The sequence below is a fragment of the Lissotriton helveticus genome, chromosome 7 (genome assembly GCF_964261635.1).
Source record: "Lissotriton helveticus chromosome 7, aLisHel1.1, whole genome shotgun sequence".
Taxonomy (NCBI): Eukaryota; Metazoa; Chordata; class Amphibia; order Caudata; family Salamandridae; genus Lissotriton; species Lissotriton helveticus.
In genome coordinates this window covers 1,689,592,894-1,689,618,474 of record NC_136068.1, presented here as the reverse complement: position 1 = coordinate 1,689,618,474, position 25,581 = coordinate 1,689,592,894, and the positions used below count along the sequence as shown (strand labels likewise).

General features: G+C 47.8%; 1 protein-coding gene across 1 annotated transcript in view; it reads right to left on the bottom strand.

The window, feature by feature from the left end:
- Positions 1 to 25,581, bottom strand: part of LOC144769636 (alpha-tectorin-like) — a 118,271-nt gene that overhangs the window by 67,970 nt on the left and 24,720 nt on the right. The window contains exon 2 of the mRNA XM_078653810.1: positions 21,971 to 22,252. Within this exon, the coding sequence (XP_078509936.1) occupies positions 21,971 to 22,252 (282 nt within the window). The remainder of the gene's footprint in view (positions 1 to 21,970; positions 22,253 to 25,581) is intronic.

The window sequence follows — 25,581 nt, the reverse complement described above, 5'->3', positions numbered from 1 at the left end:
CGTAGGTTGTATAACATCAATTTCCTGTTCAAATTCATATTGTGACTTAAAGTCCAAGAAACCATACGTTAAACATGAAGTATTCACTGAGCAAAATACTTTCATTATATTATGATCTTTTATCGTGTGTGCCAATATTTTCTTTGAAATGGCTGGCCAGGAAACTTCTGGATTAGACCAAAGGTTCTCCAAGCCAATCAAAATAAGAGAGTGCATTACAAATGATAGCCAAGGGATCCTACCTGCCCCTAGGGATGCCATTACCACCTTCAATTCTTCCTTATAGCTCACCAGCTCAGACGTACTCCACAGCCTCCGCCAGTAGAGCAGTGGTCGAGAAGCGATGGCATCCGCATTTGGGCGAATATTTAGGTCCAACCTTAGCGCACTAACGGTGTATTTCTTGGCAAGGTCATAATTTGCCTAATAAAGTTATTTTCAGTGATTGTTAGATCGTTTGGTGATGTATAGCCCCATAGTTCTGCCCCGTAAAGGGACGACGACCTAGCTTGGACTTTATATATTTCAAGCGGTGGGCTTACTGTTTTTAGAACACAATTTTTTTGAACTTTTAGAATCCCCCCCACGGCCTGGGTTAATTTTAAATTGGCCTTGGCCTTTTGGGGACCCCACCCCATTTTATCGTTCCGAGATAAACCCAAATAGTCGAAAATAGGTACCCTTTCCAGGGGTCTGCCCTCCATCATCGGGTGGGGGCAATTGATAGTGCTGGCGCTGAAGACCATGTACTTGGTCTTATTGATGTTAACCACCAGGTTCCTTTTTTTACAAAAATTGTTAAACTGGTTCAGCACACGCTGCATGCCCATTGCTGACTTAGAAAGCAGCAGGGTGTCATCCGCAAACATAAGTGCGGGAATCTTTGAAAGGCCAGTTTTGGGGAGTCTATATCCTTAATAGCAAGGAGGTCTTCTATCAGCCCGTTAAGGAAGAGGGAAAAGAGGGTCGGGGCGAGCATGCAGCCCTGCCTAACCCCCTTCTCAACCGGGAATGGGCCCGTTAGTTGGCCATACTTGCCAAATCGTACTCTTGCGAACGTCCCTTCGTGGAGTCGTTTAAATTGGTGGCATAGATATGGTGGAACCCCCATTTGGACCTCTGCTGTTGTGCAGAGTGGTATGCACCACGTAGGGTCTGGAGCCAAGAGGCTTACTGGGACTTCACTTCTCTCAGTTAGAGAATTAGAATAGAGTTCTTTAATGTATAAGGACCATACTTCCTTGGGAATGTTTATATCAATGGTAGTCTTACCCTCTGGTTTCCCTGTATGAACTAAATTCCAGAAGGTCCTTGAATCTTTCACAACGAGTGCAGACCGAATGGCCTGCCATCATTCTGCTTCCCACTCTGATTTTGCGTTAAAAATAATTTTTTTGTAGGCAAGTCTGGCTTCAGTAACACAGACCCTGTTGCCTTGTTTAAGGGCCGTAAGCAGTGTACACTTCGCATCCCTGCAGCCCCTGTTAAACCAGGGATTTCTATCACCCAAAGGTTTGGGCTTAGTGGGCCTTGATTTATAAAAGAAATCCGCCAGTGTTGCGACTAGTTCCTTATGGATTCCACCCAAATCCACTCCCACACCATTCTCTGTGGGAATTTCTACGATACTACTTGCCTTTTCAAGCAATGGTATTATGCTATCGTACATTTTTGCCATATTTTCACTAGACTGTTTGATAGTAGCCCAACAAATACGCCTCCCTCCTTCTACTATTCTAATATCACTACTTGGGGAGATTTCCGGGCCTTGATCCTCGTTTTACAAACAAAAGTCCATCTCGATACTCAGAGGATTGTGGTCACTTTCCGAGCACTGGATGACACTAAAGTCAAGAACTTTGTGCCACAGTTCCATACTGACTAAGAAATAATCTATTACAGATGCGTGGCCCATTCCTCTGTAGGTTGGTTGCCCAGGGTTGTCCCCCTGAAAGCGCCCATTACAAGCTCTTACAGAAAACAAATAAGTGAGGGAGATCAACTGTAAAACAAGTGGGGACCATCCCTTTACTGTATATATATTTGGGGGTGGAACTGACCAGATTTCATCTTCCTCTGTGGTAATCGGTGGTACACCATTAAGGGGTTCATAGTGGCAGTTAAAATCTCCACCGATCATGACGACGACATCACCCGGAAGTGAATTCAAGAGGATGATCAGAGAGTCTAAAGTCTGGGAGGTTCCAGCTTGCCGTACTGGCCGTGAGTAAATATTAATAAGTGCCAGTTTTTGTAATTTGCTATGGGTCAGTAGAATACAAGTTAGATCAGGACTATTGGTTTCAATGCTTTTCACCGTGAATCCAAGATGTGTGCCTACCCAAATACACAACTCCCCGATGGTCGACCTTTCGGGCCTTTAATAACAGGCTCCTTGAAAGTGACATACCCCATTCTATGCACAGAGTTAACAGCCCAGTTTTCCTGCAATAGGCCGATCCCATGGAGGTCTACAAATGCGCACCACTCGGGTAGATCTATTTTGGCGGTGAGACCCGCAATGTTCCAGGACAGGACTTTAAGAGCCCCCTTCAAGGACATCGGCCTACTCCCCGGATTTTCCCGATGCCTCCTACACTCCAGTCTACCCACTTGATTGCTAGACGCACTTAGAGGAGATTCTACCTCTAAATTCGGACTACTGTCAGAGGGTGTAACAATTGTATCCTTGAGCATTGCTTGGGTGTTTAGACCTGCCTCTATCTCCCTCATAACTGGAGATAGAGTTCCCCTATCACTCACACTTACTCCTGTAGGCCTTAGCTGTTCTATTGCCCCGGTAGACCCCACTTTGCTTTTGGTACTTTGCTTTTCTAATAGGGGCAATGGTGAAAGTGGGTTAAGCGATGATGGTCAGTCTACCTGATCCAATACGCTGTACCTGTTGCTTACTGAGAAGCCTAAGACATACTCGTTGCCCCTCCTTCCCCACATACCCTCTCCATTGCACCTGTTCTCGCGTCGGGATTGCCATTCATCAAAATTCCCAGGGCGAAGACGGGTAGGGGGGACATTAGATGGCGGATAGAAATAGCTTAGCTCCATTGTTTGGATCGTTGAGTCTAAACTCTTGGAAAAACCACTGCACACGTGATCAACTACCCAACAATCTTGGAAATTAATTACTACACAATCCCCATCCACATCTTTGGATCTAAGTCCCACCCAACCCAGTCTTCTGGCGAACAAAATTTGGCTTTGCATGTTCCTTGGAAATGGTCTATTGTTATTCAGCCAATGTATCAACTTATTTTTTAGTTCCATATATGTTTCAGTTCTGTTAGGGCCCAATTTGGGGACCGCAGTTAGGACAACGACGTAAGGGTCACTTTCAGGAGGTAAGTCAATGCAAGGTAAATCCAGATTAGGATGGCCATCCTTAGATTGTTTTGAAGGGACTCTGTCTAAGGATTTTGGCTTTACCACTTCTGGAAGTCGTACATTGTCGGCAGCATTAATCCCAGTACGGCCTAATCGGTCACTGGTTCGTTGTTCGGTAGTGACAACCAAAGGGTGTGGGGGACAATTGCTGGGGGACATTGGGTTTGCTGGTGGGGGCCCGACTTGAACAGTTGGTACTCGGACTTGAACTGTGTTGGCAGTTAGTTCTTCTATGTAGTCCGTATTCTTTCTGGTTAGATCCTCCATTTGCACCAGCCTTTGTTCAATTGATTTTAGTCTTTCTTCAAGGGGCTGTACTACGGATGTTATAAGCATACTCGTTTTTTACAACAACAAATCTACGTTTGAAGAGGTTAAAGGTATGGTATTATTTGCTTCCACATGGTCGCTTACTGGGAGCGACACTGTCTCGCTCTGCTTCACAGTGGATACTTCCCTGGGGTTGTTGGGTTTTGAGTGCTTGGGCTTTCTGCCCCGAAGTGGTGCACCCATCCGTTTCCTTTTGAGGATGGCTCCTTCTTTGTGGGAGTGTGATTCAGGAGAGATTATGGAGTCTGCTACGACTGGAATCACCTTATTTGGTTCCTGATTAAGCGACGGTCGTTCAGTCAGGTCTACAGTATTTGATAGATTACTGGTGTGCGAATTTGGCCCTCCAATTGACCCTTCCATAACAACCTTTGATTGGGTATGTTCCGGTGTACGCACTTGGGCCAAAGGGGCCCAACGAGGATCTCTTGGAGAATGCTGGGTCCAGTGACAGACGGCGTTCCGTTATGGCTATTTCGTGTTCCAAAACCGAAGATGCCCTCAAAATAAATTGATCCAAAGTCCCAGCTACATGCCCTACTGTTGTCTGTTTAATTCCCGTAAGGGCCGCCATGATCCCCAGACAATATAGTTTAAGGGCTCACAGTACTTACAGTTCCGACGGTAGACGTTAGAGGGTGGGCCCGTTCCGGTCTCCTCTGGGCTACAACAGGCTTAAACGGGCCCGCCCTTGGCCCGGGCTTCACCCGGCGCGTCCCCCGTAGCGGTGGGAGTACGTAACTAAGTAGCACTAATGGGCAGGGCAGCTGAATCCCAGGTGAGCGTGGCAGGGGCTCTTGATCAATGGAGTCCTTTGCCTTCCTTCCTCTCGTGATAGCGTGGCCCAAAGCAAAGCAAAGCCACGTCTGCGAGCGGCTCCCGCGGAGCGGGGGCCGTGAGCCGTTAAATGGCGCTGGTAGGCGAGGCAGCTGGATGCCAGGTGAGCGTGGCAGGGGCTCTTGGTCAATGGAGTCCTTTGCCCTCCTTCCTCTCGTTATAGCGTGGCCCAAAGCAAAGCAAAGTCGCGGCTGCGAGCGGCTCCCGCGGAGTGGGGGCCACGAGCTGTTAACTGGCACTGGTAGGCGGGGCAGCTGAATCCCATGTGAGCATGGCAGGGGCTCTTGGTCAATGGAGTCCTTCGCCCTCCTATCTCTCGTCATAGCGTGGCCCAAGACATAGCAAAGTCGCAGCTGCGAGCGGCTCCCGCGGAGCGGGGGCCGTGAGCCGTTAAATGGCGCTGGTAGGCGGGGCAGCTGAATCCCAGGTGAGCGTGGCAGGGGCTCTTGGTCAATGGAGTCCTTCGCCCTCTTCCTCTCGTGATAGCGTGGCCCAAAGCAAAGCAAAGTCGCGGCTGCGAGCAGCTCCCGCAGAGCGGGAGCCGCGAGCCGTTAAATGGCGCTGTTAGGTGGGGCAGCTGAATCCCAGGTGAGCGTGGCAGGGGCTCTTGGTCAATGGAGTCCTTCGCCCTCCTTCCTCTCGTGATAGCGTGGCCCAAAGCAAAGCAAAGTCGCGGCCGCGAGCCGTTAAATGGCGCTGGTAGGCGGGGCAGCTGAATCCCAGGTGAGCGTGGCAGGGGCTCTTGGTCAATGGAGTCCTTCACCCTCCTTCCTCTCGTGATAGTGTGTCCCAAAGAAAAGCAAAGTCGCGGCTGCGAGCGGCACCTTACAATATAGGGTTCTACAGGCCCCTCCACCCAGAAAGACCATGAGGCACAATTTGGCCATAAAATAAGTAAGTTGCAAAAAGAAATTGTTATTATGTTTCATGTTGTGTGCGTTCTGTTTTGGCGATGATCACGAGTGTTTTTAAGATATTGTTTAACCTTGCTTTCTCACAATAGTGATGTCAAGTGTTGTATATTAATACACACAGGATCTAAGCACTAATTACTGTTACTTTCAAGGGCACTTAAACCATTTTATGAAGTACCTTCATTTATGCGCAGCAGAATGCCATAACCTGCCCACAGGAGTGGTGGGCAGGCCATATATATTAACTTGCATTTTTTTTTGCTTCCCCATGACAGATACTATGTGTTCAAAATCAACCATATTTTTTCGAAATGCTCACACAATAGTTGTGCATTCATTATCTTTATTTTTACCTAACTATAGGTCCTGCACAGAGTGGTACACAAGGGGATGGTCCCTTTGTTGTCCTGAAGAAGAGGTTTAGGGGATACCTTGGAACATGTCGACACAATACTAGGGATTATAATTACATAACAGTTACTGTTCCCTTTCATTAACCCCTTTTTATCCTTGCCAACTGGGAGCAGGAATAAAACTTTGGCTCACTAGTTAGGTACATTTTTAAATGTCACTGACACCACTCCCCCTACACTGCACTACACATATCCTCACAAAATAAGTGTTTCTACATAACTCTGCAAGTCGCAGCATGTAGGGGCAACCCTGGGTGAGTGAGGGGACTCAAGAAGAGGTTGGTTTCCAACCAATTGGTGTACCACCCGTATGTCCTTATCTAGGTTCTTTTGATCCGTCATCCACGGATCCTTTTTGTTACACTTTGAGCACATAGGAGGGTGAACCTAGCCCAATCCTCCTTCTCCCCCTGTTTTTGACTAAAATAATTATAATCTGTTTTAAAAAATATCTATAACATAGCTGATGATAGATTTATAGTGTTAACAATTTGAATTAACATTGTTATATTGTTTTCAATTGTGTACAATGTGATATTATATAATGGAATTTTTAGTAAAAAAATATATATATTTAAGTTGGACATTTCACTTGTACAAAACCATAGAAATTCCCCCGTTATAGGTAGCTCAGCTAACTATAACTCGTGCTCCGCAATGCACTGCTGATGATGTAGCATATTACATCACTCATGACATGGTCAGTGACATCACTCATGACATCTCAAATGACATCACTGATGACATCATCCAGTGAATGTGTATTTTTCTGAAAATTAAATATGTTTTATATATGTATATCTCTAGGTAGATGGAAGAATAAATAGGTATATAAGTGTCTAAATGGATGATTTTTTTGGTAAAATTGATTGTACAACTGACTCATTAAGTGTATCTTAGTGAAGGCATGGGTTAGTGAATAATGTTTAAATATGTAAATATCCGTTTCAGTCTCTTACTTTGTGTATAAGTAGCTGCATGGGATGGTGAGTAGCTACATGAGTGTGTAAATAGGTTATTATTTGGTTATTTGAGTATCAGAATGAGTGTCTGAGTGTCTGTATGGTTCGGTGGAGGTATTACATAGTGCATAGATGCATGGATGAGTGACTCACTGTTTGTATGTGTTGAAGACAGTATATGTGCAGGACTGTATAGGTGGATGAGTGTGTGTATGGGTGTGTTAGTGAGTGAATGACTGTCTCAATAGTGTCTTTACGAGTAACTACATATGTTTTAAACTAGTATATGCGAGTATTGGTGTATATAAGTGCGTATATGTGAGAGTGAGAGATTGGGAGAGTTCCTCTATAAATTAGTATGTGTTTCTATAAGTGATTGTTCAAGAGAGTAAGTATGTGTAAGTTTCTGTAGAAAAAAGTGTGGTGTGTGTGTATACCTGTATATGCAAGTAAATGGACGTTTGATGCTTTTTTTGCATTTGTGACTATGTGTGTGAGTAACGCTATGGATGAGTGTCGGTGTGTAATAGGATGTATAGGTGTATGAGTACATCTCATGAGTGAGTACATGTATGAGTGACTATATAGGACTGTTGGTGAAAGAGTGGATGTGTGTTTAGATCTTGGAATTACTGAACAGGTGTGTTGTAAGTGATATTGGTATATCCATTGTTTTGAAAATGTTAGTTTCTATTTTTGTGTGTGTGTATCAAAGGTTATATTAGGGTGAGAGGAGGTCTGCCACACATTCACAAGGATGATGTCATCAGTGATGTCATTTGAGATATCATATGTGATGTCACTGACCATGTCATGAATGATGTAATATGTGATGTCATCAGCAGTGCATTGCGGGTGCGAGAGTCATAGTCAGCTGAACTAACTATAAAGGGGGAATTTCTATGGTTTTTTACCAGTGAAATGTCCAACTAACTATTAGGCCCCTGAAACCTATGTTTTTTTCAGTGAATTTCTAAGCTTATTAAATGCTAATTTCTAACTATAACGTGCCTGAAACCTATGGTTTTTACAGTGAATTTCAATGTTTTTTTAAATGCTAATTTCTAACTATAACGTGACTGAAACCTATTTTTTTTTAGTGAATAGGTATATTAGTAGGACTATGTTTCCATAGGAAAAGCGCTTTTTTACTTTCCTATACCGTGTGATGAATCTTCACTAAATTTTACAAAAAAGTGTGCCAGTGATTCTAGTTGAGCATGGAAAGTTTTGGGGTGATCTTTCAGTTAGGGGCAGAAAAAGGGGGAGGGTTAAAAAAAGTGTGTTTCCCATATTAATTCCCAATGAGGTTTTAGACTCAACCGCAGCCCTCTGAACTGAATTTGGCAGAAAAGTAGAACTTGGTCCAGGAAGCACAATTTTTTGTTATTTGGTGTAAATCCCTTCATAGTTTTTGAGATATTAAGGGAAATCTATATGAGTATATCTAGACACACTGAGGCGCCACAAACCTTCCCAATCTTGTGCTGATATTTGATTGGCTGCCGACACTTCAACCAGGAAATGTTGGCAGCAATTTTGGCACCTGACGTCAGCTGAGTCCCAGAAAAAACATTTTTATAAAGGGGACAGGGTAGGAATACCCTGACGCCCGATCTTGGGTCCTGAGTTCTCCCGGTTCCCCCTCCACCCCCAAAACGCTGTGGGTCCGTGACTGAGGTGAAAAAAAATAGAGGGTTTTATACAGGACCACCCTCCTAGTGCTCTTAAGAGCCCCTAGGACCATCAACTCCTTGGGGCGTACTAAGAATTTAGGAGAGGGCTGCGTGGACCCCCCTCAATGGGCTGTTTCAAGCCCCGGGTAACACCACCCCCTGGGGCAAATAGTGTCGGCCGCACTTACCAGGACCAAAATAAGATTTTAAAGTGGGAGGGCGGCTGCATAGCCAGCCTCATGGGCCATATACGACCCTGGGGACAACCACCTCTCCGGGGCAAGCCTGCAAACATAAAAGGAGGGGTGCCAAGTGGTCCCCCTCCTGGGGCCATAAATGGCCCTGGGGACCACCACCCCACGGGGCTGGCGCCCTCTATCTCATGGTGCCCACCTCAGGGACATAGCTGTTTGCTCAGACATGGAATTAGCATTGACAGCCCCTCCCACGTCAGAGAAAACAAAAACCCTGCTGCCTGCAAGTGGGAGCTGAGAAACCACTTGCGCTTTTCAGGAGTGGAGTTTACATCTATTTCCCTGCTCGCTGTCAAGCGGGCAGGGAAACAGATTTAAGGATTGCTCCCACATGATGGAGCAATGGGGGCTCCTGCAGGATGCATGCAGCTGGCTGGGACCACGGGTGGGGGTTCAGTCACCACCTGTGGTCCCCAACAGTGCAGACTGTGTGCCCTGGGTGGGCTCCAGCTCACCCAGAATGGCAAGGTCGGGTCCCAGGTGATGGGGTCCCCAAAGTCAAAATCTGCTGTGCGGGCTGCCGTTTTGGTCCTAATGCTCATTTCACAGAAATTAAACCTCAACCGGAGGCACTAACACATATAAACATAGCAGGTGCCCACATTAAAATTCCACTTCTGTAAAGACAAATAATCCTAACTCTTGGGCTTGGCGAATGCAACGCAAGTGTTTTTTCTCAGCTATTCCATATTATAAATGATCTGAAATCCATTGGGGACGTGACTGCATTGTTGATCTATTGAAGCGCAATCTGTGTGTGACTGTGACAAGTGGATTCTTTATTACCCTGTCCTGGTGAGAGTAGAGTCCATGGTTCGGCCTTTAAATTACTACAAGTATGCAAATGTGCGAATCACTTGGAAGCTTTGCACATTTGGCTGCACCCACCTTAGTAGTATGCAAGGTCTTCCTGCCTTTTGCCAGGAAGATAGACAGCTTACTAAAAGGCTCTCCAGCGCATTTCCTGCTGATTTTGGTGGCACATTCGTTATACCGAGAATAAGAGGACATTTCTACCAAACAAAGAAGCTGTACAAGAAGTAATGCTGAACAAATGGAAGTGCCAACCATGAGTAAGTATCTGGTCACACGAGAGCGGTACAAGGTGATGGCTGATTGCAATGCAGTGCGGTTTGGCTACACAAGTGGGTTGGGACCGGTCTCAGCTTACCTTTGGACTTGGAAAGATGTATTAAGAAAAGTTCCTGAGAAGGTAAAATCCTATCTGCAAGGCAACTTACAGAGTCAGAGAAAGAGGCATCATCAACGCGGAGCAACTGGAAGGAGTCACGGTGAAGATTTATAATATAGGCCTGGGCGGTAAACTCCTCTCCTTTTTCTGCACTCAGTGAAGCATGCAGAATTCTGAAAACCTCAACTCCACGTAGAAGAGCGGAGCTTTTTCTCAATCAGGCTCGCCAACGTCAATCGAAAATCAAGGAAAATCCACCTCCGAGTGAAATGTCTCAACATTGGCGGTCTGATTTTTCAACATGGGCTTCGAGCAACAAGAAAAGAATCCGCACTCTCTTGCGCTGAGCATGTTTATCATTACACTGAATTAACAGCACTGGAAAAACACCCAACACTGAAAATCAATATGAACGGCATGACCAAATGCACTCCGCCTCTTGCAGAACTCCCCGTAGCGTGGTGGAGTTTTTTGGTCAATTTGTGGAGTTCTGCAAACTCCACCCAGGCCTGTTATGTTATGTTATGTTAAAAGAATTTCTAAAGCGCACTTACACCGAGCGGTTTCATGGCGCTGGTACAGAAGAACTGAGGGACAAGTGTTAGGTGTTTATTCATATGCTTGAGAGAACAGGAGTGTTTTAAGAAGAGTTCTAAAATAAGGATAGAGCTTTGTGGCTCTCAGCTCATTAGGAAGGGAGTTCCAGAAACGGGGGCAAGAGAAGAGAACCTCAGTCCACCATGCCTTTTCCATTTATAGGTGGGAATGGTAAGCAGATGATGGTGGGAGGACCAGAGGTCCCGGGAGGGGGCGTAAGGCTTGACTCTGTTGGAGATAAAAGCAGGGCCTTGGCCCCTAAGGGCCTAGAAGATGGTACAGCCCATTTTGAATTCAACATGTTTGGCTACAGGGAGCCAATGAAGGCTCTTCATCAGAGGTTTAACATGTTGAGACTTTGGTTGGCGGAAGATGAGCCTGGCTGCCTGATTTTGGACTAGCTGCAGGCGATGAAGTTGATAGGCTGGAATACCAGCGTATAGGGCATTAGCATAATCAATGCGAGAGGTAATCATGGCCAGGGTAACGAGAATGAGGGCCTCCCTGGTCAGAAACCTGCAGATCTTTCGGATGCTTCGCAGATGGAAAAAGCAAGAGGAGACTACCGCATTGATTTGTGGTTTCAGGGATAGATCATTGCTAATGATAACACCCAGGCTCTTTACATGGTTAACTGGACAGGGGGAGGTTCCCAAAGAAGGAGGCCAGAAGCTAGGATTCCAGGGGTTGAGGGGCCCCCCTGTGAGGAGGAGCTCAGTTTTATCCGGGTTGAGTTTTAGTTGACTGGAAAACATCCAGTCGCTGATGGCGATCATCGTGGATTGGAAGTTACTAGTGGCAGTGGAGGAGGAGTCTATGGTAAATATTAACTGAAGGTCATCGGCGTAATTGAAAGCTCTCACCGGACTGTTCCGCAGGGACACCATCAGAGGTTGCATATACAAATAAAAATGGAGGGGTGATAGGGCCGAACCCTGAGGGACCCTGCAGGTCAGTTTTATATTTTTTACCACGAAGTTGTCTAATCTAACAGCCTGGGAGCGGCTGTGTAAAAAAGAAGTGATCCACGCCTCTGATGCCAGCGTTGGTGACACGGTCGATCAGGAGCTCATGATCGACCGTGTCAAAAGCTAATAGCACCGGGGCCTGGGTATCGTTCTTGTCGGCGCCTCTCCTTAGGCCTAGATTTATAACTTTGGACGTTGTCACTCTTTTGGAATTGAATACTCCAGTAGGACAAAGCTGCAGACTGTAGTAGACGATGGCCTAATGAGGCTGGGTAATTTTGGAGAGCGGTCCTGCTGAACAGGATTTGGTGCTGTGGAGAAGAGCTTAGTGGGAGCTACCACAGAGTCAGGTTGATCAACAATGAACTAAGGGTGGATCAATGAGCAGGTAGGTCCCAGATGTCTGAAGGTTTTCGGGCCACGTTTTGGTGAAAAATGTTTTATGACCCAACTTTAAGGCCAGTCAAGGAAAGCACATTCAGTACTACCACCAATGGTCCAACACTAGTGTAATGTTTTGTTGTAATATTTTGAAATTATTTGTATGCATTATTTGTAAAGTAGTGTGTATAGTGTGCTGTTTTTCATGTTCACAATTTATTGTCTCCATTGTCTCCATTTGTGACTCCGATGAAATGAAAATATGACACAATGATTTTGATGAAGTAATGGTTGAATAAATATTTAGGTACAATAAAATCACATTATGGACCTTTGTCTGTTTTAAAAGATAACTGCACAAAAAATGGTAGCTACGTTCCTTGTCATTCTACTTTAACTAGGCCCTATATAGCTACTAATATTTGGGCCTATCCCCTTTTTACGTCCTTTCCAGAGTTGGCATTTTCAGAATTGTGACTTGAAATCCAAATTTGCCATTAAAGAGGATTTGCTATTATAATTCTTTTGAGATCAAACTCAACATTCCTAAGTGTTTCTGTTAGAATTGGGGGTCTCTGGTTGGCGCAAGTAAGTACTTGTGACAAGCAGGGACCCTCTCCTCTAAGTCAGGGCAAAGGATGACCCTTCAGAATTACCCTTGCTCACCCTCTAGGTGCGTGGCGTGAGCAGCCAAGGCGATTCTCCAGGCGTTAGTCAGTTAAGCATTTGTAGACACACACACAGTAAAATATACCAATCCCCCCACAAATGGACACCAGGCTGTGAGTATATAAAAATACGCTTCTTTATGTAAAAATTAAATATACTCTTTAGAACAGACTTATCACAAGATCAAATAACGGTTCTGTATGCCCACAGGTTGTAAATAGGCAAGCTCTCTTTTAGTTGTAGTTCAAAAATGCACTGTTCTTATCTCAAGTTGTATTCCACAGTGTTCCCGTGAGTCTTTGTTCGTTTCTGCCCAGATTGTGCACTTTTCCTCCCCTCTAGGTCCTGTGGGGTTCGGTTATGCACTCTGCCGCGCTTCGCGGCGCCTCAGACGGGTGAAATCCCGACGCCCTGCCAAGTCTCACGCTTCCCGCGTGAGGCGCGATCGGCCCGGCCGGGTCTCTGACAGCGGATGGCCCCCCTGGTCTACGGGACCCACACGGGGGGGAGACACCGACCTCAGGGCTATCCAGGGGGAGGGAAGGCCCAGGAACCCAGTGCAGCCCCAGTCACTCGTGCCGGGGCTGAGATTGCAGCCTGCGGGACCCGACAGCTAGAGGATTCCAGCGGGAGGGGCTGGAGCGCTCTCGCAGCGCGGAGCTGAAGGCAGGCAGAGAGAGCGGTGCGAGTCAGCGGGAAAGGGCGGCTCGCACCGCAGCGGATCTTCAGGCCGGGGGGGCACTTGGGAACAGGGTAGACAACAAAGGGGGTCAAGGAACCTTGCGGGCCACGAGCCCGATGGCAGTCTCAGTGGCGGCTTTTCTCCGGTGACAGAGGCGAGGTGCCCAGCGGCTCAGGCAGAGCGAGGCTGGCACCCGAGGCGTCCGTCCAGCGGAGGTCTGTCCCCTGGGTCTGTTGTAGTCCGGCACAGGATTTCTGGCGGGAGGGTGAGGCACCGCAGCGAGCCCTCTTAGGCGGTCGACACAGCGATCCCCTCAGCGGGGGAAGAGCGGCTCAACGGAGCGGAGCTCTTCCTCGGCGGGGACGAGAGGACACAGTCGGTCACGGCCTGAGGGAAGGGCTGGGGGGCACCACAGCAGCGAGCCTTCCAGGCGGTCAACACAGCGATCTCCTCAGCGGGGGGAGAGCGGCTCAACGGAGCGGAGCTCTTCCTCGGCGGGGACGAGGAGACACAGTCGGTCACGGCCTCAGGGAGGGGCTGGGGGGCACCAAGGTCACAGCTCCGGCAGTAGTAGATATCCCGGTTAATTACCGGCAGACGAGCAGAGGCAGGTTGAGCCAGATGGTCCTGTGGCTCAGGTCAGGGGGCAAGCTCAGTCAAGCCCTTGGAGAATGTTTAAGCACAAAGCAGCAAAGTCTTTTCTTATCAAGTCTTTTCCTCTCCTTTCTCAGCAAGGCAAGCAGCAGGCCAGTTCTCCCAGCGTCTCTTCTCCTTCTAGGCGGGCAGAGGTCCTTCGTGGTAAAACAGGATTCTAATTTACAAGGAGCAGGGCTCCTACTTTTATACACAGTTTCTTTTGTTCTCACAGGCCAGGGGGGCCTTTGCATAACTGCTCCAGTCCCTGAGCACTTGTGGTGGGTACTTCTGCTTCTGCATTCAGTGTGAGGGCAGGCACATCAGCCGCTCCCCAGGGGGGCGGAGCCGGCATTGTGAAGACAGGGGCAGCCTGAGCACTCTGTTGACAAGCTTCGGTCCTTCCTGGGCCAGGTGCAGGCTGAGTCATCAGTCGCTCCCCAGGAGGGCGGAGCCAGCATTGTGGAGGCAGAGCACAGCCTGATGCATCATTCAGGGGAAACTCCCACCACCCACTAAGGTGTCATCCTGCTATTCACAACCTGTCAACTCCCAGCCCTGTCACTCACACACTCAGACAGTCAGATACACACAAGAGCAGAGGCGGGCTGAAATGGTTAGACAAGCAAATGCTAACTTTCTAAAAGTAGCATTTGCAAACCCAGGATATTAAAATAAACTTTACTAAAAGAAGTATTTTATTATTCTGAGTTCAGGCATACTAAACATTAATTTCTACCATGTTCCCTGAGCCTGCTGGGATTATAGAGTGTAATAATTCCAGCAGCCCATCTGGCCTAGAAGGGAACTGGTAGCCTTACAATAGTGAAAAACGAATTTGGCAGTAATTCACTATTAGAACATGCCACACACATCAGGGCATGTTCTACCTTATACTTACAATGCACCCTGCCCTCAGGCCTACCATAGGGGTGACTAGTATGAAGTTAAGGGAAGGTTTAGGGGCTGGCAAGTGTGTGCACTTGCCCAGCCAGCAGGACAGTACCAGACTGCACGCAGGTTCTGCAATGGCAGACCCTAGACACATTTTAAGGCTGCTTCTGAGGGTGGCGCAATCAGCGCTGCAGGCCCACTAGCAGTATTGGCATTCACAAGCCCTGGCACTCCTGGTGCACTTTACTAGGGACTGACAGTAAATCCAATGAACCAATCATGGACATCAATCACATGTATACTTTTCACAGGGAGAGCATATGCACTTTAGCACTGGTCAGCAGTGGTAAAAGTGCCCAGAGTCATTAAACCAACAAAAACAGGTCAGAGAGAGTATTGGAGGAAGGCAAAAAGTTTAGGGATGACCCTGCCAAGAGGCCCAGGTCCAACACAACCCCCTTCCAGCCAAAACGCAGGGTAGACCAATCACCACCGTGATGGGCTTCCCTGCTTTGGGCGATAGAACCTGGACCTGGCCCGCAACAGCAGGGGCACATTCCAGTTCTACGCCAATCTGAACCTATTTCAAATCCTCTGTCCATACTCTCAGGGTCCACCAAGCCAATCCCTGGGGCACCCTTTTCTTCCTCTGTGGACACCACCTGTGCAGCCTCTAACCTTAACTGGCTCACAGGTGTGTCCCAACAGGCAGTCATCAAATCACAGTGGCCACTGACGGTAGTCAGGGCTGAGACCCAGGCCTCATGCCTCTCAGGGCTCTCAAACCTCTGTGGCCTCAGAGAGCGGGGGGCAGTAGCCCCAGGTGCTTGGCACCATTTGTCCACTCTCCCTCCTGTCAGGTCAGGTATGCCATCCTGGCACTGACTCACCAGCCCCAGGCCTGTACCTGGCTGCTGGACCAAACACTGGGGTGGCCTCTCCCACACCCGGTCCTCTTCCTTGGGGCTCTGTACCCTCCCACCTGGAGTGGTACCCCCTTCCAGAATTGTCAGGGCACCTGTGGCAGGTGATCTGCACAATTCTCCCACCAGTTCAGGGGTGCTATCCTGCAACTGGGGCACCAGGTCAGGGGGGACACCCTGCACCTGGCCCTCTATCCTAGGGCCTAAACCCTTAAACTGCACCGGGGTCAGAGGCAAGGACTCCCTCCCTCTGCACCCCCTTCCAGGGTCCGGCCCACTCCCAACTGGAGTGGTACCCCTAGAAGTGACATGGGTCAGGACACTGATTACAGCGGTCCCACCCTCCAGGTCAGACAACACCTGAACCTGGCTCTCCAACTCAGGGACCCAACCCTGCAGTTGAACAATTGCCTGGCGCACCAGGACTTCTCGGGGAGCACACATGCAGCCCCTGAGGGTGGCACATAGCTCCTGTGCCGTGCAACAGTCTGCCTGGCGCAGATCTCCCAGCCTCTGTCCCTCTGACAGTGTGGGAAGATCCCCCAGGACAGAAGTGGTGTCCCCATGGTCATTCACTGGGGACGCAGCCCTGCTGGCTGGCCCCTGACCCACTGGTTCTTCCACGGGGGACTCTTTCCCCCTCTCGCCCCTCCTTCTGGACTTCTGCACCCTCCCAACTGGAGTGGTATTGCCAGTCACCAGAACTACTGGAGCCCCGTTTACAGAGCCTCCACGTTCTCTAGCCACTGGGGGATCCCCCTTAAAGGGTGACTCATCCGGACAGCCTAGGCTCCCCACCTGGTGTTCCCTTAAAGAACCATCCAGGCTCTGAGACTGAGGTTGGGCACTACCGGGACAACACCCATTCTCACTCCTTCCCCTTAAGGACAGGACGTGAGGCCCTACACCCCTCTCACTGCTACAGGACCTAGCTGGGCTACTCTGCGCCACTTCCACCACTCTGGGCTGGAAGATACCTGAGCCACTCCCCACAGGATCACACCCCAATGCCTCTCCAGACCCTCTGGAATCCACCACAAGGTCTGCCTCCAATGTGAGCTCCCTGGGGTCAGAGAACTCACTCTCAAACAGGTGTTGGCATAGCTCTGGAAAACTGGGACTTAAAGTATGCTCTCCCACAATTGGATTACACAGCCCCCTAGCAGGGTTAACCAAACTATCCTTCACCTCACCATCCAGCGCCTCACACACATACTCCACACCATTCTCCTGAGACTGGCCAGACAGTAGCGGACTGTCTCTGTCGCACAACCCACACTCTTCTGGGCGGTCCTTACACTCACCCACCAGGACCTCAACCATGGGGGAATCCCTCCCACCACTAGGACCATGAACTCCTACGCCAGCCACCCTATTCCCTTCAGGGACGCTGCGCACTACTGGAGCTACCTCATGCCCTTGAACCTCCTGGTGTAAGTTAACCCCCTCCAAGTCAGGTGCCATATCTCTAGGTGAGCGCGCTATGCTGTCAGCACTAGATACCTGAATGTTGCTGCCACCAGCTGAGCTGGACTCCACCTCCAACTCAGCAAAGCTCAATCTGCGAGCTACACAAATCTCTGGATGTTGGGCGGAAGCCCTCCTGGCTTCAAGCTCCAAATCAAGTTCTTTCATCCTAAAGTAGTGATCTCTTTGGCGTTTTAGCGCCTCCATGGCTAATTTTTGGCTTTCCATTGCCAATTTATGCTTGTCCATTTCCATTTGTCCTTTTAATTTCGCCATCTCTATTTCATGCGCCCTGGTTGCTGCCTTGTCTGCCAACTCCTCTGGCGACAAGCATCTGGTTGCTGCCTTTTCCATCCTCACTGAACCAGGCATGACGTTTCACAAGCACATGGAGATCTCCCAGCAAAATTATAAAAATGGAAACCTGTGGCTACGTTATAGATCTGCTCTCACTATGTGGTGATCAGTAATTCACTGTATGCAAACTACAAATGCAAATTCGCAAATCCTCACCGCTGCGTCCAATGTTAGAATTGGGGGTCTCTGGTTGGCGCAAGTAAGTACTTGTGACAAGCAGGGACCCTCTCCTCTAAGTCAGGGCAAAGGATGACCCTTCAGAATTACCCTTGCTCACCCTCTAGGTGCGTGGCGTGAGCAGCCAAGGCGATTCTCCAGGCGTTAGTCAGTTAAGCATTTGTAGACACACACACAGTAAAATATACCAATCCCCCCACAAATGGACACCAGGCTGTGAGTATATAAAAATACGCTTCTTTATGTAAAAATTAAATATACTCTTTAGAACAGACTTATCACAAGATCAAATAACGGTTCTGTATGCCCACAGGTTGTAAATAGGCAAGCTCTCTTTTAGTTGTAGTTCAAAAATGCACTGTTCTTATCTCAAGTTGTATTCCACAGTGTTCCCGTGAGTCTTTGTTCGTTTCTGCCCAGATTGTGCACTTTTCCTCCCCTCTAGGTCCTGTGGGGTTCGGTTATGCACTCTGCCGCGCTTCGCGGCGCCTCAGACGGGTGAAATCCCGACGCCCTGCCAAGTCTCACGCTTCCCGCGTGAGGCGCGATCGGCCCGGCCGGGTCTCTGACAGCGGATGGCCCCCCTGGTCTACGGGACCCACACGGGGGGGAGACACCGACCTCAGGGCTATCCAGGGGGAGGGAAGGCCCAGGAACCCAGTGCAGCCCCAGTCACTCGTGCCGGGGCTGAGATTGCAGCCTGCGGGACCCGACAGCTAGAGGATTCCAGCGGGAGGGGCTGGAGCGCTCTCGCAGCGCGGAGCTGAAGGCAGGCAGAGAGAGCGGTGCGAGTCAGCGGGAAAGGGCGGCTCGCACCGCAGCGGATCTTCAGGCCGGGGGGGCACTTGGGAACAGGGTAGACAACAAAGGGGGTCAAGGAACCTTGCGGGCCACGAGCCCGATGGCAGTCTCAGTGGCGGCTTTTCTCCGGTGACAGAGGCGAGGTGCCCAGCGGCTCAGGCAGAGCGAGGCTGGCACCCGAGGCGTCCGTCCAGCGGAGGTCTGTCCCCTGGGTCTGTTGTAGTCCGGCACAGGATTTCTGGCGGGAGGGTGAGGCACCGCAGCGAGCCCTCTTAGGCGGTCGACACAGCGATCCCCTCAGCGGGGGAAGAGCGGCTCAACGGAGCGGAGCTCTTCCTCGGCGGGGACGAGAGGACACAGTCGGTCACGGCCTGAGGGAAGGGCTGGGGGGCACCACAGCAGCGAGCCTTCCAGGCGGTCAACACAGCGATCTCCTCAGCGGGGGGAGAGCGGCTCAACGGAGCGGAGCTCTTCCTCGGCGGGGACGAGGAGACACAGTCGGTCACGGCCTCAGGGAGGGGCTGGGGGGCACCAAGGTCACAGCTCCGGCAGTAGTAGATATCCCGGTTAATTACCGGCAGACGAGCAGAGGCAGGTTGAGCCAGATGGTCCTGTGGCTCAGGTCAGGGGGCAAGCTCAGTCAAGCCCTTGGAGAATGTTTAAGCACAAAGCAGCAAAGTCTTTTCTTATCAAGTCTTTTCCTCTCCTTTCTCAGCAAGGCAAGCAGCAGGCCAGTTCTCCCAGCGTCTCTTCTCCTTCTAGGCGGGCAGAGGTCCTTCGTGGTAAAACAGGATTCTAATTTACAAGGAGCAGGGCTCCTACTTTTATACACAGTTTCTTTTGTTCTCACAGGCCAGGGGGGCCTTTGCATAACTGCTCCAGTCCCTGAGCACTTGTGGTGGGTACTTCTGCTTCTGCATTCAGTGTGAGGGCAGGCACATCAGCCGCTCCCCAGGGGGGCGGAGCCGGCATTGTGAAGACAGGGGCAGCCTGAGCACTCTGTTGACAAGCTTCGGTCCTTCCTGGGCCAGGTGCAGGCTGAGTCATCAGTCGCTCCCCAGGAGGGCGGAGCCAGCATTGTGGAGGCAGAGCACAGCCTGATGCATCATTCAGGGGAAACTCCCACCACCCACTAAGGTGTCATCCTGCTATTCACAACCTGTCAACTCCCAGCCCTGTCACTCACACACTCAGACAGTCAGATACACACAAGAGCAGAGGCGGGCTGAAATGGTTAGACAAGCAAATGCTAACTTTCTAAAAGTAGCATTTGCAAACCCAGGATATTAAAATAAACTTTACTAAAAGAAGTATTTTATTATTCTGAGTTCAGGCATACTAAACATTAATTTCTACCATGTTCCCTGAGCCTGCTGGGATTATAGAGTGTAATAATTCCAGCAGCCCATCTGGCCTAGAAGGGAACTGGTAGCCTTACAATAGTGAAAAACGAATTTGGCAGTAATTCACTATTAGAACATGCCACACACATCAGGGCATGTTCTACCTTATACTTACAATGCACCCTGCCCTCAGGCCTACCATAGGGGTGACTAGTATGAAGTTAAGGGAAGGTTTAGGGGCTGGCAAGTGTGTGCACTTGCCCAGCCAGCAGGACAGTACCAGACTGCACGCAGGTTCTGCAATGGCAGACCCTAGACACATTTTAAGGCTGCTTCTGAGGGTGGCGCAATCAGCGCTGCAGGCCCACTAGCAGTATTGGCATTCACAAGCCCTGGCACTCCTGGTGCACTTTACTAGGGACTGACAGTAAATCCAATGAACCAATCATGGACATCAATCACATGTATACTTTTCACAGGGAGAGCATATGCACTTTAGCACTGGTCAGCAGTGGTAAAAGTGCCCAGAGTCATTAAACCAACAAAAACAGGTCAGAGAGAGTATTGGAGGAAGGCAAAAAGTTTAGGGATGACCCTGCCAAGAGGCCCAGGTCCAACAGTTTCCAATTGAATGTTATCACTTATGAAATGCAATTGGGTATTCCAATTTTATCCCATGGGGAGGCAGGCCTTGCAGCAGTGAAAAATTATTTAATAGTGTTTCACTACCAGGACATGTAAAAGCTAAAAGTACATGTCGAACTTTTTAAATACACTGCACCCTGATTGATGGGCTGTTTAGGGTCTACCGTAGATGTGACTAATATGTATTAAAAAGGAAGTGTTATGCTTGTCAAAATGTATTTTGCCAGGTCGTAATGGCAGTTAAGGTCGCAAACACATGCTGCAATGGCAAACCGGTGACATGTTCAAGGGGCTACTTAAGGGGGTGGCACAATAAGTCCTGCAGACCCACTAGTAGCATTAATTTGTAGAACCTGGGTATATGTAGTAACATTTTATGAGGAAGTTATGAGAAAATTAATAGTGCCAAAAAAGGTGTAAGCCAGTTTCACCATGTTTCAAAGAGAGAGCATACCACTTTAGGACATGGCAGAGAAATGCACACAGGGGAAGAGGACACCCTGTGCAAATGCACATTTATTTTTAATCTATTTTTTTGTCAGTTGGGTGAATATTTTGCCCCTGAAGATGCCTCTACTGCTGCACCTCATCCAAATCAGGGGTGTTTTATTCCTCTTCCCCCACTGGAAAGGTCTTCACAAAAGCACTTTGGGGCATATTATCAAGAACGGCAATACAATTATCGCCGCTTTAGCGGCAGGAAACTGCCGCAAAAATGGCGATAATGGGATTGATAATATGTCCTTGTGAATTCCCATAGCAGCCCAGGTTCTGGTATTAACCTGGGCTGCTATGGGAATTCACAAGGGCAAATTATCAAGCCCATTATAGCCGTTTTAGCGGCAGTTTCCTGCCACTAAAGCGGCGATAATCTTATCTCAGTTCTTGATAACATGCCCCTGAGTTTGCTGGTGTTCCAATACTTTAAATGCTAACTAACCTTGTTAGGCCGGAGAAAGCCTATATTCCCACAAATGAGTGGGATGTTCAGGTGCAGAGAACTTCACTCTCATGGCAGGTATCTCTAAATTGATAAATAGGCCTACACTTGCTTGGAACTGTTTGTGAATTACTGACAGGCTAAGTAAGCTACATTCAGTTGTAAACGTTACAACCAATATACCTTTTTTGCGGCAAAGTTTCTATACAGTGTGCTTTTTTATTGTGCTTCTATACTAGAAGCCATTATACTATAGCCTTTCATACCGTAAACACCACCATATATGTACTGCGTTTTTACTTATTTGTACAAACAGCTTTTTTGTCCTTGCACAAGCTGTGCAAAGGCACTATTTATGAACGGAATTACAGGGCGATTTCTCACCTTTTCTCTGGTTTGTTCGGTTGCCACATTCATTGTTTGTCAATGGGACATTCTTACAAATGTCAGAAAGCTTTGCATGCAAAGAACAATGCAACATGTCCCTCTAAATAGTTCATTACTTCTACTCACCTTGGAGGAGTTCGAACCATAATACCCAACATGATCCCAGGTGGCTATGAACGCCCAACGTGCATTGAAAGCCAGACGTGGGTAGGACCTCTGGATGCAATAGGTCACATTCTGCAAAAGCTCTGGGTCCTGAGTCTGCCTGTAGAAAATGTTGCCTTGAATTACGTTGTTAATGTCAGCCCAGAATATGGCAATGAGCGGACAGACTTCCTTCAGAGGAAAGAGGGTTGGTCTGTAAGATGACACAGGTTCCTTGAAGGATATATGGCCATTGTTATTCACCTACAAGTACAAGTATACAAAAAATCATTGCAGAATGACTTTCATTTACATTTAACAATTTCATGCTTGTTTTCCATCACATTGATAAAGTCTTAACAAGAGTTACTGTTTGAATCTGGATTACAAGACCTGCAGTAACTACTTTCCGGTTTTCCAGTATGTCCTCTATGTAGTGTTTGGTAAAACGGTTGACTCAACTTTACACGATACATCACCTGTGCACTCTAAAGAACACTGTGTCCACCAAAGTACCTCTACCACTAAGGGACGTGTCACATAGTATTGTCAGGACTCCGTCAGAGGACGATCTTTCGCTTTGGTGTTGAGATGATGAGTGTACGTGATTGGCGAGTTAGTTTAGAGTGGGGAATGTCCTTTGTAATTGGACTTGGATGAGTGAGGATAGTATACAGAACAAAGATTGTAATTGGCCATTTTTCTTTTTTAAACAGCAAAATATTTCTTGAGGTTTCCTAGATGCTAGACATCTGCAAGAAGAAATGTGTCCTGTACTGTCCTTAATGCACAGAATGGTGACAATTTTCTCTATCCATTGCGTGCATAAGCGACACTGTAACCATTATAGTTGTAATGATAAAGTTTAATTGACAACAAATCTGTTTTATTACACCTACCAAGAACATACTGCAGCGTTTGAGAATGGAAGGTCTCTATGCTGCAAGGGTGTTATGTTATGTTATGTCAATCAGGTCTCTTCGCGCTTCGAGGGGGGAGTTTACGACAAACAGTGCGTATGAGCTGGTGTGGACGATTTATTTCATGGTCAATGCCTCCAAGAACAAGATAGTCCTGAGTTTTTGAGTGCTTTTGTAGTTTGCCCCAATAGCCTGAGTTTAAATGGGATCAATGAGAAGAAGGTCTCGAGGCCTATATTGATGCCATTGGTGAGGGCATTAGTAGTAGCAGAATAAAATTAGCGTTTTGAAGAATTGTTTGGGTGCTGAGGGACATAGAAATCTAAATTACCTTACCTCAACTTTTATTAGACAAGTAGATAGAAGAATGACTAGATTGCTACTGAACAATTGAATTTGGCAAGAAAGTGAATGAGGCTGAAGCCTGACACAGATGTTTGGGAGGAGGAAAGGTACCGTGACGAACATTTGAAGATACTTGTAAACATCAGTCATCCTATGATGATCAGAGATCAACTTGTACACAAGACATCTACTCTCAGCACCATGATAAACTATTACTTACTAAGAAATTAACATGAAATCAATAATTTGAGATTGCTAAAATGTTTGAAGTTATTTCTCATGAAATGAAGAAATTATCCTATAGCAATAATGTTGCTGACTGAGTTAGGAGATGTAGTTTCCAGATGGTAGAAAGTAAGAATGTGAATGTAGTTGTACCGAAAAATTTGAGTCAGTCAAACATTTATATGTTTCTTTGTTTCCATTATGAACAAAATAGGCATGTGGCTTTGAGGAAAAAAGACCATGGCATTAGTCAAGTGAACATAAATACTAAGGTAAAGGGCATTTTGCATACGTATGCAAGGAAAAGAGTGCCATAACAGAGAAAGAAAAAGCCCAACTATGAGGACATATTAGGAAAAGTAATTATTGAGATGATTCAATTAATTCTATTTCGTACGTTGGACAGATCAAGGAAAGTGACCTGTTTGTGCAACTCGATGTAGGTAAATAGGTCAAGGTTTTAGCAGATTTGGGTGCCATGTACATGTTATTAGGAGATGATCTACTGTACTTGTTTGGGCGTGTTAATTGGAAACATCCTAATATTAAATGCGTTGGTTATGGGAAAAAAACTATTGACGTGGTCGACCACTTTGACACCACTTGGTAATCCACAAATATGCATATTTAGGCCAAGGTATAAGCTCCTAAATAAGGTTCTTGTTTCAATTTGTGGCTGCAACAAAGGGAGCTTCCTATGAAACTGGTTATATAGCCATGTCTGAACTGGGGTTTCTGAGTGAACTAAAGAATGGTGATGGATTAAACCCAGATCAGTTGACTGGGGGTGAGTGTTTGATTTGTTCAGGTGCTCCGTCCATCATCCTCTTTTGTATCGCTTTGTTCGCCCTAAGTGTGGCAGGGTATGCTCAGACGTGAGTCCCTTGTTCACTTGGCCACTGGATTCAAGATAGCCTGGCTGATGAGGATTATGAATCCGAAACCGGTCCCAGGATGCTTGTTTGCGGTACAGGGAAGACATGGCTTGGCAGTTCGGGCTGGACTGTTCCCATAAGGCACAGGGTCAGACTGATTTGCATATAGCCATGTCTGAACTGGGGTGGCTGAGTGAACTAAAGAATGGTGATGGAATAAACCGAGATCAGTTGACTGGGGGTGAGTGTTGATTTGTTCAGGCGCTCCGTCCATCATCCTCTTTTGTATCGCTTTGTTCGCCCTAAGTGTGGCAGGGTATGCTCAGACGTGAGTCCCTTGTTCACTTGGCCACTGGATTCAAGATAGCCTGGCTGATGAGGATTATGAATCCGAAACCGGTCCCAGGATGCTTGTTTCCGGTCCAGGGAAGACATGGCTTGGCAGTTCGGGCTGGACTGTTCCCATAAGGCACAGGGTCAGACTGATTTGCATATAGCCATGTCTGAACTGGGGTGGCTGAGTGAACTAAAGAATGGTGATGGATTAAACCCAGATCAGTTGACTGGGGGTGAGTGTTTGATTTGTTTAGGCGCTCCGTCCATCATCCTCTTTTGTATCCCAATCATGCCAACTGCATAATTGGTCAATCAGAGGATTTTAAGTGTGCTACTCATCCGTGAGGGTCTCAAGGCGTGAGGCGGTGGTCAATCAAGGAGTCAGGTCTTGAGGGTCTTCCTGAAGATGTGCATGGTGGGGGCTCATCTGATGTCAATCGGGAGCTCATTCCAGTTCTTAGCTGTGATGTAGGAGAAGATTCTTCCACCCGTTCTAGCTCTGACGGTGCGCTGGGTTTCGGTGAGGTCAGCGGATCGGAGGTTTCTCTTTGGTATGTGGAAGGAGATTTTATTGTTGTGATATTTGGGTCCTGTGTTGTGGAGGCATTTGTAGGCATGGGTGAATATCTTGAAAGTTACTTTCTTCTTGACAGGTAACCAGTGGAGGTTTTGCAGGTATTGGGTGATGTGTTTGTGTTGAGGGATGTCGAGGACGAGTCTGACTGTGGTGTTCTGTATTGTCTGGAGTTTGCGGACCAGAGACTTGTTGATCTCAGTGTGGAAGGCATTTCTGTAGTCCAGTCTGCTGGTTATGAGTGCATGGATGATGGTCTTTCTTGATTCGGGGGGATCCATTTGAAGGTCTTCTGGAGGATGCAGAGGGTGTTGAAGC